The sequence below is a fragment of the Carassius auratus genome, chromosome 17 (genome assembly GCF_003368295.1).
Source record: "Carassius auratus strain Wakin chromosome 17, ASM336829v1, whole genome shotgun sequence".
Taxonomy (NCBI): domain Eukaryota; kingdom Metazoa; phylum Chordata; class Actinopteri; order Cypriniformes; family Cyprinidae; genus Carassius; species Carassius auratus.
In genome coordinates, this window is record NC_039259.1 from 13,285,380 (window position 1) to 13,299,426 (window position 14,047).

At 34.0% G+C, this 14,047-nt stretch overlaps 1 protein-coding gene across 1 annotated transcript in view; it reads left to right on the plus strand.

The window, feature by feature from the left end:
* The window catches only part of plekhh1 (pleckstrin homology domain containing, family H (with MyTH4 domain) member 1), a 38,377-nt gene that overhangs the window by 23,833 nt on the left and 497 nt on the right, over positions 1–14,047 (plus strand). Inside the window, exons 15-30 of the mRNA XM_026285913.1 lie at positions 118–276; positions 1,107–1,187; positions 1,326–1,505; positions 2,602–2,713; positions 2,920–3,032; positions 6,075–6,251; positions 6,350–6,447; positions 7,731–7,908; positions 8,775–8,930; positions 9,181–9,278; positions 9,371–9,512; positions 9,587–9,726; positions 10,773–10,902; positions 11,065–11,148; positions 12,208–12,354; positions 12,735–14,047. The exon at positions 12,735–14,047 is cut by the window's right edge and continues 497 nt beyond it. Coding sequence (XP_026141698.1) covers positions 118–276; positions 1,107–1,187; positions 1,326–1,505; positions 2,602–2,713; positions 2,920–3,032; positions 6,075–6,251; positions 6,350–6,447; positions 7,731–7,908; positions 8,775–8,930; positions 9,181–9,278; positions 9,371–9,512; positions 9,587–9,726; positions 10,773–10,902; positions 11,065–11,148; positions 12,208–12,354; positions 12,735–12,917 — 2,178 coding nt within the window. The 3' untranslated portion in view covers positions 12,918–14,047. The remainder of the gene's footprint in view (positions 1–117; positions 277–1,106; positions 1,188–1,325; positions 1,506–2,601; positions 2,714–2,919; positions 3,033–6,074; positions 6,252–6,349; positions 6,448–7,730; positions 7,909–8,774; positions 8,931–9,180; positions 9,279–9,370; positions 9,513–9,586; positions 9,727–10,772; positions 10,903–11,064; positions 11,149–12,207; positions 12,355–12,734) is intronic.

Consider the following 14,047-nt stretch of genomic DNA (forward strand, 5'->3'; position numbering starts at 1 on the left):
AAATATTTCTTTATCTTAACCATTTTAATACCAGTGCCATCATAGTCATTGAATGATTAACCAGTTTTGTTGACTAAATCTTTGTCCACATTTTTCTCATTTGCGTGTTGTTTCCAGTTAATTACAGAGAAGAAGACCTTTTACTTGGCTGCAGACTCGCCAAATATCCTGGAGGACTGGATCAGAGTTCTCCAAAATGTTCTCAAGATCCAGGCCAGTGGACCAATTTCCATGGATAAAGAAGCTAAGCCCACGGTGCGAGGCTGGCTAACTAAGGTAAGAGCACACAGGAGTGTTATTAAAGCTTTGACATTATTTACTCATCCTCACGTCGTTCCAAACCTGTATCAGTTTTTTTCATATGTTAAACACGAAAGAAGATATTTTGAAGAATTCTGAAGAACCCAACAGTTGTGGGTCCCCATCGACTTCCAGAGTAGGAAAAGAAATACTATGGAAGTCAGTGGGGACCATCAACTGTTTGATTACCAGCATTCTTCAAAATATATTATTTTTTGTTCAGCATAAGAAAGAAACTCATACAGGTTTGGAACGACATGAGGGTTACTAAATAACGACAAAAAAATATTTTTGGGTGAACTATCCCTTTTAAGATGTGCGAATGATCCCATCTCGCTTAGCCCAATGAATATTCGATTGTTTAGTTTTACTCTTGAATAGGTATTAGCTAATGACGTTAGCTGCAAACTAACACTAAAAAATTAAAAAATTCATCTAGTCAAATCCACAGTTTTTGAACATTGTATCTAGTCCAGCATCTCAGTGCATCATATCATAAAAGGTTGTTGGGACTTCGCCACATTTGAAGGTTTTTGATTGACAGTTCAGGATATAATTAATGTTTTCTTTTACTGTATGTGGCTGTGCGTGTGTTTTGTCTTGTCAAACGGATGTGTTCATTATGGCATGATTTGTCTGTTTGAATGCATTTGATATGACTATCCATTTTCATTTTGACAAATAAACTGGAAGTAATATAAACCACATATTTAATATATCGAGCCTGTTTACACCTGGTATTAAGATCCTGTTTAGCTTCATCTTTCTCTCTCCATATTTTTGACGATGTCTTTATTTTACTACAGGTGAAACATGGTCATTCAAAGCTTGTGTGGTGTGCTTTGATTGGGAAAGTCTTCTACTACTTCCGAAACCAGGATGACAAGGTGGATATCTTTTAGCTTCATTCAGTTCATTTTAAATGTTAAAATAAAAATTAGGCTATACTGTATATTCAGGTAATCTGTAAATTAATTTATGTTTAAGATGCTATTGTGCTGAGAACAAATGTATGTTTGTGGCAGTTCCCACTGGGTCAGCTACGCGTTCGGGAAGCACGGGTGGAAGAAGTGGACAGGTCATGTGACTCTGATGAGGATTATGAAGCAGGTGGGCGGGGCTTCCTCTCCTCTCACTTCACTTTAGTAGTTCATCCCAAAGAGCAAAGCCCCACCTACCTGCTTGTCGGCACTAAACAAGAAAAGGTACTATTTACACCACAAACACAATCTGTATTTTGCCTAGCATTTACCTTAATGCTGCTTTTTGTTTATTATAATACAATATGTAAAATCCTTTATTTATATGCAAGTCCGTTTTTTATGAAGGTATGTGATTATTAGTGTTGTTAAGCACAACGCTTTGCTATGATGACAGCATTAATGTTTAAACAAATCAACTTTTCAACAAAATTACATCAAGTAAAACCAGAAATATACAGTTATATACACTAGCTTTTAAAAGTTTGCGGTTGGTAGGATTTTGCAATGGTTTTGAGTATATTACTTTTTAAGTCTCTTACGCTTGTCATTGCTACATTTATCTGATCAAAGATACATTTTAAAAAAAGTGAAATTGTTTTGCGGTTTAAATGACCTGTTTTCTATTTTGTTATATTTTAATGTTTTAATTAATAATTTAACAAAAACATTTATATTTTAAATTTAATTTTTTCATATGATTGCAAAGCTGATTATTATCAATGTTGAAATCAGCTGTGTTGCTTGATTTGTATTTTTTTGAGGAAATATGCTATATATTTTTTTATGAATTATTGGATGAACAGCTTAGCCTTGCACAGCAGTCTGTGACTCAAAAGGAAACATCTAAATGAACCGATTGACTAAATTTTGAAATTCTTATAAAATAGTACATCAGTTCTTTTACTGATATTTATATACTATACTATAGTATAGAATACTACTTTATACAATTTTTATAATATAGTATTATTTAAATATTTTGAGTTAGTTTTTTTATACATCATTTTAGTTTTAGTAATTTTATGAGCTCTTAGACATTTGTTTTATATCATTTTATTTAGCTTTCATTTTAATTTAAATTTAAGTTTGTCGTTTTAGTGCTTCTTTTTATACTTCATTTCAATAAGTTCCCACACAACATTTTCAGATTTTTCATTTAATATCATCTGAAGTATTAATTCGAATTTATTTCAATTAACAAAAATGACTGAGCTACATTACTAACTTAGGTTTGTCAGCATCACTTCAGCTGTTCACTCCTTTCGTTAAATGAAATGAATCTCAATTCAAACCTAGTCTTTTGCTGTCTCTCTCACAGGACACCTGGCTGTACCACCTGACCGTCGCGGTGGGCAGTTGTGCCAGCTTGAGAGTGGGCACAGAGTACGAGCAGCTGATCGGCAAGCTGCTGGATGTGGACGGAGACCCAGGTCAGAAGTTACTTTAAAATATCCCCCAACCAGACACGTCTAAAACATGTACAACTGCTTCTCAAGATGGTTTTAAATTGAGACAGACAGATTGAATGACTCTATTTAGACCCCAGACAGTGTTTACGACCAGTTCTTATGGCCTGATAACAGCTGTTGTGCCATTTTAATTTGTTTTTCAATCTGTTGTGTGTTCATGCGTGCAGACTCGGCTCTGTGGAAACGTGAAGTGTTGTGTTTCAGTAAAGAGGGTCTGCGGTACCCTCTCACCACGCTGCCCTCCGAGGCTCTTCAAACAGAGGCTCTCAAGCTCTTTAAGGTGAACACTCTCGTCTCTGTCTTCTTTTACTCTCACATTCACAAACGCTCTAGTCTTTATGTCCTCTTGTTGTCTTTATCTTCCTTGAAGAGTCACTCCATCTCTCGAAACACTTCTAAGTTGTCCTCGTCCTCCTCTCCTGAGGGTTGATGGTGCCGTCTTGTCCCTGTGTGTGAGAGAGCTACTGTCTCCCACAGCAGGATCAAAGGCTGTGATGGGAGGCCTGGTGCTCATTATAGCGCAGGAGATAATCAGCTGGATTTGGCTCTGATTGACGTAGAAGAAAAAAAACTCATGTTGGGAAGCTGCTTTGAAACTGTCAAGATACATGCTACTCATATTATATAGTAGTTCAGACTAGACTTTCAAAAGAGTAGTACTTGGATATGGTACTCGTAATAAAATCAGAGAAGGTTTTTTGGCATAAAACATTTGGGAACTCTATTACGGTGTCAAATGGGAACACAGAAACTAAATCATGGCTAACAATATAGAAAAAACTACTCTAAACTGAAGCAGAAACAGCTGCTGGTATCAGAATAGCAGGCTGGTTGATGAGCAGTATAATTTGAATGCACATGATGAAATTAAATGAGCACGGCTACCATTTTAAATTAGATAAACTACCATTTTAAAATTCGGGGGCAATAGTAAATGTGGTCAGTATATTAAGAAAAATATTAGGATGCATAGCTGTTTTAAAAATGGATCATAAGAAATCAAATCAGCATATTAGAATGATTTCTAAAGAATAATTTTGACACTGAAGACTTGAGTAGTGGCTGTAAAATTCAGCTTTGCCACAGAATTAACAGAGAACAGAAATAAATAAGTTATTTTAAATATAATTTTTGTACTGTATTTTTGATCAGATATATGCAGCCTTTCTTATCAACCTCAAACTTAGTAATTTAAACAAATAATTAGACTGGATGATATATGAATATATCAAGTATTAATATAGTATATATCAATTATTAATATATTAATAATATATCAAGTATTGTCTTCTTAACTGATCAAGAGATGGCTTGTTCATTCTGAGTGTTGTTCAGATTAAAAATCATCAAATTTTGAGTTTGAACAAGAATCCAAAATAACTAAACTAACAAGCCACTTATTACTTATCACTTATCATTTTGAAATATAACTTATTTTAAAATGAAGTGAGCAAATCAGGTATTTTATTCATGAATGTACAATTATTAATGAATAGAGAGACGGTGTAAGAATTAAGCGTGCATAAAAACGGAGAATGATACAAATAAAATGTTATTTTAGTATTATTTATTTATTATATTATAGTATTTATTCATATTTTGAATAAGGTGAGGTTTCATTTATATGGTTTGATTTTATTCATTTTTTGATTTCATTTTAAGTTTTACTAATTTTTTTGTGTACTTTTTTTTGTTTTGGTTAATATTTCTGTTCAGCTTTTATTTTTATAATTTTTCTCAAGTTAAGTACTTAAACTTACTTTATTTAGTTGCCAAATCAACATTTCAGATTTTTAATTGGTTTTCATCAAATTTTTATTTTACAATTCATTTAAACTTTATTTCAATTACCAAAAATAATTTGTAATAGTTTTAGTTTTACTTAACAATACCAACACTGCATATAATGTTTAGATAAATATCTAAATATTATAAAAGTAATGTTCAGCAGTTCACAATACAGAGGGAAAATAAAAGATCTGCTTTGTTGTCATTTTTGGGGACGAAACACTTATGATGCTGAAATCTCTTAGATTTATAGTAGATTTATAAATGTGTAGATTTATAAATGTGACTTCGGATGATACGCTTCTTCGGTTGTGAATAACTAGGTTGTTTTGTAACGATTTAGTTGAGCGAATGATTCAATGATTTGACTTCACATAAAAAATACAGTTGCTTGTTGCCACCTACTGGCTTAAACATGCACAAAAAAAATTAGCTAAACAAATCAGGCAATGTATCCAAATAAAGCTTTTTGGAAAATGGGTTCAACACAGACTTTCTAGGAGAAGCTACATGTAAATAATGTAAAAAAAAAAGAGAGAGTTAATTAGAGTTTTATACAGTTGTCCATTCTGCGAGAACTGCAGTTAGTAGCATCACTACTTCTAGTAATGACTTCTCAACAAGTGGCTCTCAGTGCTTTGTGTGGGGAATGGCACTAGCCCTGTAAAGTCTCACTCTGAGGACACAGAGGATCGCTGACAGCATTTGGACAGATAGTCCCATTCCAGTTAAACGTAGTTTCTCCTCAGGCTCCCGTTTTCTATTGAGAACCCTGTTCTCCGGAGGTTTGCAGACATTATGCCCTATTGACAGTTCAATGGCGTATCTTCGAGAGCTAGCATAGAGCGCAGCCCTCAGTGCTCTTTGAAGATCAGAGGGGCTTTTTAGGTAGTCATTTGATACTGAAAGAAAAAGCCTCCCACTCTGAAGTAATGAATGGGGGGTTGACAGCTACATCCTGACTTGATTTAATTTGCATTTTAAGAATTTCTGTACGAACAGAGACGGAATGTTAATAAGAAAGTCAAGCGTGTTGTTGCACGCACTGTCTCTATGGCTACAGAACCAGCTGTGTGTGCTCACATGTTGTGTGAGGAGTTCGCCATCTGCTGGTTCTTATGTTCACGTTACAGAAGGTAGTGCCGTGTATTTCTAGCTGTTCTCTGTCCGCTCATATGGTTTGAAAAAACTTTTATGCCAATTTCAAGCGTCTCTTTAAATGTCATGTGGTGTCTATCAAGTAAATATAATATATTTTCTTGAATATCTAAAAATGTCACGTAAAATAAGATGTAACTAAATTATAAATTAAATGAATTATTAATCGAAATTTTATTTTATTTCTCCATAAATATAATATATTTTGTTAAATAAAATTTGTCAAACTTTGTTTGATTGTAAAAAGGTCCAGTTATCTGACATTGTCTTGAACAGCCTTTAAATGCATGTTTGTATAAACTAATAAATGAGGAAAAAATGTAGTGTCATTGACCTACTCCTATACAAATAAGTTATGGTTTTGCCTCCCTGGTAGTCATGTCAGCTGTTCATCAATGTGCTGGTGGAGTCTCCCTCCATCGACTACCACACCTCGCTGGCCCAGAATGCACTGCAGGTGTGCCTAACACATCCAGAGCTGCAGAATGAGATGTACTGTCAGCTGATCAAGCAGACCAACTGCCGCACTCCTCACAACTATGCCCTCACGCAGGTCCGTGTCATATCTGTGCACACACACATTTCACACTTTATCACCATATGAAGATTTTTTTGTTTCTATATCTCGTTGCTCTTCTTTTTCTTTCTCAGTGCTGGCAGCTGTTATCATTGTGTGTAGCTCTCTTCCTGCCTCAGCACCGTTTCCTGTGGTACCTCAGACAGTACCTGCAGCGGAACGCAGATCCCAGGTCACTGGCCACACACTCACTCACTCCATGAAGTACAATGTCTAATAACTTTCCCTCTCAGACTAATTCTCAAATATAGATTTATATTTTTTATAATCTAAACAAATTAATCTGAATATAAAGTTTGTGTATAGTTGTATTACAGATATTTTGGAATTACAACTATATATTGAGGATTATAACTGTTGTTTTGATTTATTTTAAATGCATCATTTGTGACCCTGGGCCACAAAACCAGTCATAAGGGTCAATTTCTTGAAATTTGAGATTTATACATAATCTGATAACTGAATAAATAAGCTTTCCATTGATGTATGGTGTTAGTATAGGACAATATTTGGCTGACAACTATTTGAAAATCTACTGTAGAATCTGAGGGTGCTAAAAAATCAAAATATTTAAAAATCGCCTTTGAAGTTGTCCAAATGAAGTTCTTACCAATGCATATGACTAATCAAAAATTCAGTTTTGATATATTTAAAGTAGGAAATGTACAAAAAATCTTAATGGAACATGATATTTACTTAATATCCTAATGATTTTTGGCATAAAAGAAAAATCCATAATTTTGACCCATACAATGTATTGTTGGCTTTTGCTACAAATATAATATACCCGTGTGACTTATGACTGGTTTTGTGGTCCAGGATCACATTTATAATATTGTTTTGGTTTATTCAGTATATATAAATACTGTATATTTTAAGAATTTACATTTTATATATTCAGATTCATAACTATATGTTCAGGTTTATACACCATTGTTTACAAGTTTTAAATGTATTTGAGAGAAGTCTTTTCTGCTCACTGAATTCTTCCTTTCATCAAAAACACAGTAAAAACAGTAATACTGTGAAAAATTTGACGTAAAATAACTTTTTTCATATATATATATATATATATATTAATGATTTTTAGAAAAAAAATAATTTAAAAAGAATAATAGGTCAAATTATATTTTATATATATATATATATATATATATATATATATATATATATATATATATATATATATATATATATATATTTTTTTTTTTTTTTTTTTTTTTTTTGTACAATATTTGGTGTTTGGCCTCTCATAATTTTAGAATGTTATATACAGTATATCTTGCTTCATGAATTAAAAAAAAGGCTGTTACAAAAATAACAAGAAAAAAAGTATGGAGTTTTGATGTGCTTACTGCAAAACAAAACTTAAATACGGCTAGGAATAAGGGTTTTTGCAGTGATGCCTCATGTAATTGAATTTGAAAGCCTGTGTTTATGTGTGTACACCCACAGGACTGAAGTGGGGAAGTATGCTGTGTACTGCCAGCGCTCTGTAGAGAGAACGTTACAGAATGGAGAGAGAGAGGCAAAGCCTTCACGAATGGAAATCCTGTCTATTCTGCTGAGAAACCCCTACCATCACTCTCTCCCTTTCAGCATACCTGTTCACTTCATGAACAACACTTATGAGGTACACACAGACACGTTCTGTTCCCATTGATCTGGCACTTTATAAAGCCCACTGTATCATGCTTGAGACACACATTTCTAAGCCCTGTAAATTATCAACATAATTAACTTGTACACAATCTACTGCATGCCTTCTGCCCTCCGAATCATAGTCTCTATATGGGTTTTTTTGGTCTTTTTTTCATCATTGGGCTCTGAGAATTATTTTATTGTTAGTAATATTTCAAGATGAATATTTACTGGATTAAAGCAATCATCATTATATTTCATTGCATTGCATGTTTTGCCCCCCTCATTTAATAACATCTTGCTAAGACATAGGCCTATTATTGGGAGATATTGAGTGATATTTATATGCATTTCAAAGTAGTATTGAAGTAGTCTGCTTTACTGTTATAAAAACCACACTGGTTCACATTACAAGTAATCAGAATCACACTTTTTTGGCTATATAAATAACAACTGCACCAAAATGTATTTATTTTTTTCTCACTTTAGGAATATGAACTCCATAAATTTATATATCAAACTTATCAACCATTAAAGCCTGATGTATCAAATATGATACCCAACAAAAACACAATTGCATTTAAAAAAAAAGAATATTATGTGTGAAGTTTCAATAGACCGTTCCATTTAAAAATAAATAAATACTTGAAACACTTAGTATTAAGATGCATTCAGGATTTAAACCCAATTTGATGCTGGAATGGCATTAAGACGAAAACAAAGAAACAAACACCTGAACTCAGCATTGACTACTCTTGATATGGTCACAAAGATGGATGTCAATGTCAGGTGTATATGTTTTATATAGCAGGACTTTGAGAAAGCTGCTGCCTCTTACCTTCCTCCATCTCTCTCCAGGTTGTAGGTTTTGATGGCTCCACCACAGTGGAGGAGTTCCTGAACACAGTCAACCAGAGAGCAGGCATGAGGAAGCCACAGATTTCAGGCTTCGCGCTCTTCACTGACGACCCCTCTGGAAAAGACCTGGAGCACTGCCTGCAGCCTAGCAATAAAGTATATTATGAACATTAAACTGCAGATATTCTATCATATAAATAAGCATTTAATATCATCTTGCTAAGACGTAGGCCTATTAGTGGGAGATATTGAGTGATATGCATTTCAAAGTAGTATTGAAGTAGTCTGCTTTACTGTTATACAGTCTTTTGAAACAAGTACATAAACATTTAAGTCTACATATCCCGTGCTGCAAGGAAATTTAAGCAATGCTTTTGTTGTTGTTGGTTATTGTCTTCTGCTGCAGATTTGTGATGTGATCTCAAAGTGGGAACAGGCACTGAAAGAGCTCCATCCTGGAAAATATGAGGGAACACGCATTGTCCGTCTCACTTATAAAAGCAGGTTTGTTTGAGAAACTGTGGTGTTGTATCTATTCAGATGTTTTTGTCGATACTATAGGTCAATAATGTTAGGGTGTCTGATCTTCCTTGTAGACTGTGTTTCCGAGCTCAGGCCAAGGGGGAGACTGAGCGAGAGCGCCTCCTGCTGGCATATCAAGTAAATGAAGAGGTACAACAAGGGCACTTCCCTGTCAGTAAGGAACTGGGCCTGGAGGTGGCTGCGCTGATGGCACAGGTGTGTGTTAAAGTGGATCCAGTGTATTTGAAGTGGTGGATCATAGATACATCTCACTCACATTTCTATTTTAGGTCGAGCACAGTGACCTAGAGCGGCCAGCAATGTCTCCCACTGGTTCTTCTCAGTCGAAAACCCAACAGCTCCTTCTGCAGGTACTGGAGCGGTTTTACCCTAAACGCTACAAGCAGGAATACAGCATCGAGCAGCTCAGGTAAATTCACATTTACTTGATTTTGTGTTCATTATAATCACTTCATGTTCACAATTATATTATATTATAATACATTAGCGGTAATTAATCTTTAGCAGTTTATTTAGAATATGCATGATATATGATATAAGTTTTTTCCAGTATGTTCATTCACAATTATTATGTATCACCAGATCTCATCATATAATCTTATATAACAAAATACAAATTTTCACAATTTCATAACAATTTTCAAAAAAAAAAAAAAAGGATGACATGATTGATTGAAAAATCATTAATTGTTTTTTGGTGTGCCTTATTCAATTTTAGGACAACTTCATGCAAATAGTATTATGTATAATAATATTAATTATTATTGTTATGCAAAGTAGGTACATTTTATTGATAGAGCACATTTAAAGTGCTGTACAAGCCAATCGTAAAGTAGAGTAAAATATAAAATAAAATACAATTTGAATGAAAATATCTAATATGACTATTACTAATCCATAAATTTAAAATCAGGAAAGGCTATAGAGTACCGTAAGATGTATAATTTTTTATACAATAGTATGCATTTTAGAATAATTTATCTTGAATTTATTATATATAATTTTCAATTTTTTATATATATATATATATATATATATATATATATATATATATATATATATAAATAAATACAGATTTTTTAAATAATTTATTCTAAAATGTTTGACCAAATAATGCCCCATTTACAACTGAAAATAACAATGTACATTATGTATACATTTGTAATATATATTAAGCATTTAATTATATACAGCTTTAATTCTGTATAAATATATATTTTAATATATAAATGCAGCTTTGTGGAATAATTTTTTACATATTATAATTTATTTTATACGAATGTTTGATAATAGAATGTTCCATTTTACCATATTATACTTTTTAGTTTATTTTCTTAACTGTACTACGATATGCTTACCGTTGTTTTTCTTCATTTAAAAAAAAACATGCAATCTAAAATGTTCACTGTATTGAACTTTATACAAACACTTTACTTTAATTTAACTGTCCCACAGGGAACTGGCTGAGCGTTTGGCCACTAAGTGGTCTGTCCTTCGTGGATGCACAGCCTCTGAATGTGTGAGAATCTACCTGACCGTGGCCCGCAAGTGGCCTCTGTTTGGTGCCAAGCTGTTCAGTGCCAAGGTAAGATGAGATGTACAGTAGATAAGGTGACTGTTTCCTTAGCCACTGACAAAGCTGACTGCCATTTTCTACACAACCTCGACAACCTACAACTTTTTTCACAAGAGGGCTGTTAAAACATGACAGAATGTCTCCTTTTCCTCCCACTCTGTTGGTGCGCAGCCATTGCCTCCCTCTTCACTGGAGCAAACCCGAGTGTGGCTGGCTGTTAATGAGGATGGGCTGAGTGTTCTGGACTACACAATGGTGAGTGAATGCGGATACTTGCTCTAGTTATAGTTTCAGAAAGTAAGACTGCATTAAAGCAATATTATGGGTCATTTACAACTTAAGCTCTTAAGTGTGCTGTTGATTACCACAGAAAATCATTTAGGCTCCCTCAGGTTTAAAAAAAACATGCTTTTATAAATGAAAGCCTGTGAGTAAAGTGTGCAGCACCACAAATATAAAACTATAATACAGTTTTGAAAATATAACAGTAATATGATGTAACTGTACAAAACATATAGCTAATTCCAAGAAAATGTAGGGTTAAATCATACTGTTTGACAATACAAATAAGCAAATACTCTGCTAAAGTATTAAGAGTCTAAGTAATATTGAAAAGTTTTCACTGTGACATCCCCAACATTTTTTTAAAACATTTGATCGCACATTTCCAGTTTTTACCAGTACCTGTTCACACACCTGCTGGACTCTTTTTCAGGCCTTTAGCGTCCTCTCTTGGTTTAGTGAAATTAAATTATAGTTTAGTTTATTTCTTCCATTTTCTAGGTTTCAAGAACTAGATTTATATTTATCTGGCACTTAGATGACCATATTGGCAGGTGTGCTTGTTTGAAAAGCTGTAGTCCTGACATCTTACCAAGTTGGCTGTATTCACACTTGGAGAGAAAGAACAAACAGGGTCAGGCAGACTCTGTCTTTTTCTGTTTTCTATTTATATATCGTTTTTTTGCTTTAACTTCTTCATCCACTCACTATTCTCACCAGCTCACAGAAACAAAAATGGCCTTTGCAGAAAAGATACAGAAAAACAAGAGTAATATTGTGATATATTTTTACAATTTATTGATATTATGACTTCTAGTTGTTATTTTAACTGTATTGTACTTTGATACATTTTAAAATGTAGCCTTACTTATTGTAACAATATAAAAGTCTTAACTGTTACTTTTGCTTGATACATTTAATACATCTTTGGTGAATGAAAGTATTTAATATTTTAAGAAACGAGCAAAAAAACAGTAGTGTTTATATTTGTTTTTGTAAATATCTCAATCTGTGTGCTCTGCTTTTCTTCAGCACCCGTTAGTCACATATCCATACCATTCAGTGATCACCTTCGGAGGCTGCAAGGAAGACTTCATGCTAGTGGTCAGCCAGATTAAAGACCAGGCTTTGGCCAAGAAGACTGTGGATAAACTTTTGTTTGCAATGGCTAAACCGAAGGTAAGTCACAAAAGATACAGTTTAACCGCATTTCCAAATGAAGCCAGTAAAGACGGAACTCTGATGTGGTGCTTTAAGCATTGGATTTTATGATCTTCACAATCTGATCTGAAGTGTGTGGGGGTGAAATCGGAACTTTAAAACTGCTTAAACCTGAGTTGAACTCTTACACCCCGCTTTGAAAGCACTATCTGAAAGACATCCAATGATTAAAAACAGGTTTTTCAATGAGAATTTCACACATGCAGCATTACATGATACAGGAAGTGAGCTCGTATATCGTTGTGTCTTTTTGGCCTGATACAGTAAGAGCAAGTTGATATATTAATCTCTCTCTCTCGCTCTCTCTCTCTCTCTCGGTCTCTCTTTCAATGCTGTAGATCCTGGAACTGACGCTCCTCATGGCTAGTTATATAAACTACTGGACCTCAAACTTACCAGGATCTGGAAACCAGAGTCAAGGCTCAGCGCTGGGGCCTCAAGGAGACAGGAAGCTCTGGGACATTGACAGCCGACACTTCCCCTCAATGACATACACCACCAAAGGCCCCACTCTCCTTTAAAACCTCAGTCTCCAGGTGTCTGGATACATCACATGGTCTGGAAACAAATAATAATGCAATTTAGGAAATGCTTCGATCATTTACTTTGGGAAACGATTCAAAGGTTTTGTGTTTGAAGTTATTTATTGTGCAAAACAGACACTACTTGCACATTGTTCGTAGTCCAAATACAAAAAATAATCCCAACGGAAAAAGTGGGTTTTTAAATGGAGACTTGAGAAGATCACCCACAAAGTCAGAGCAGATCCAAGAGTATTTTATTCTTGAATGCTAAAAGGTTTGCTGTTTGTTTTTGAGGAATTAGAGCTTTTAGACTGGACGTCCAGTTAAAGGCACAGTTTGACTTTTTCATTTGTGCGTGACATGATTTTATTTCTGTCTTTGTTTGAATTTTTAAATGTTTAGTTAGTTTTTTTTTTGTTTGTTTATGATGGTTCAGGACATTTCCACTTTTTAACGGTACATTCATTTATGGTACCATCAGTCATTTGAAGTTTATACAGTGAATATGAGAATGTGTAGAAGCATTACACAGATCATCTCTTATACATTAGCACATTTAGCAGAAACTAGCTAACCAGTATATAAAAGACAGTCTTATGTGGTACGTCACTCAAGAGCAGTCTGTTGTCTAGTGGTAGTGTAACAGGGTTGACAAATTCTAACCATCTATCCAAGCAGGAAATGATGTGAAAATGTCATCAGCACTACGTGAAGTTATAGAGTTTGGGTTAAAAGTTTGTTTTCTTATTTCTTTCGTGCCATTTTCCATAGTACTACCAAGCATAATGCTTAATCTGAGCCAAACCGTTCATGTAGTGACAAGTTTTATGTTATATAGTTGCAGAAAGGCACACATTTAGGCTACTTCATATTTGCTCGCTAGCCACAGCCTTGCCTCTTGTATAAAGAAAAGAGAACACAGCCACACATTTCTCAACATGACGTTAATATGTGCAGGATCATATATTTTCAAGAAGTTTGTCGCTTGAGAATGGACATAGTTATACCAAAATTGACATTTTTTTTTTTATTCGATTTTTTTTAAACATTAGGTCTTTAATATTAGCATATTTACCACAAAGTGCATGTTTTCAACCATAGATAATTATAATTTTTTTTATAATTCG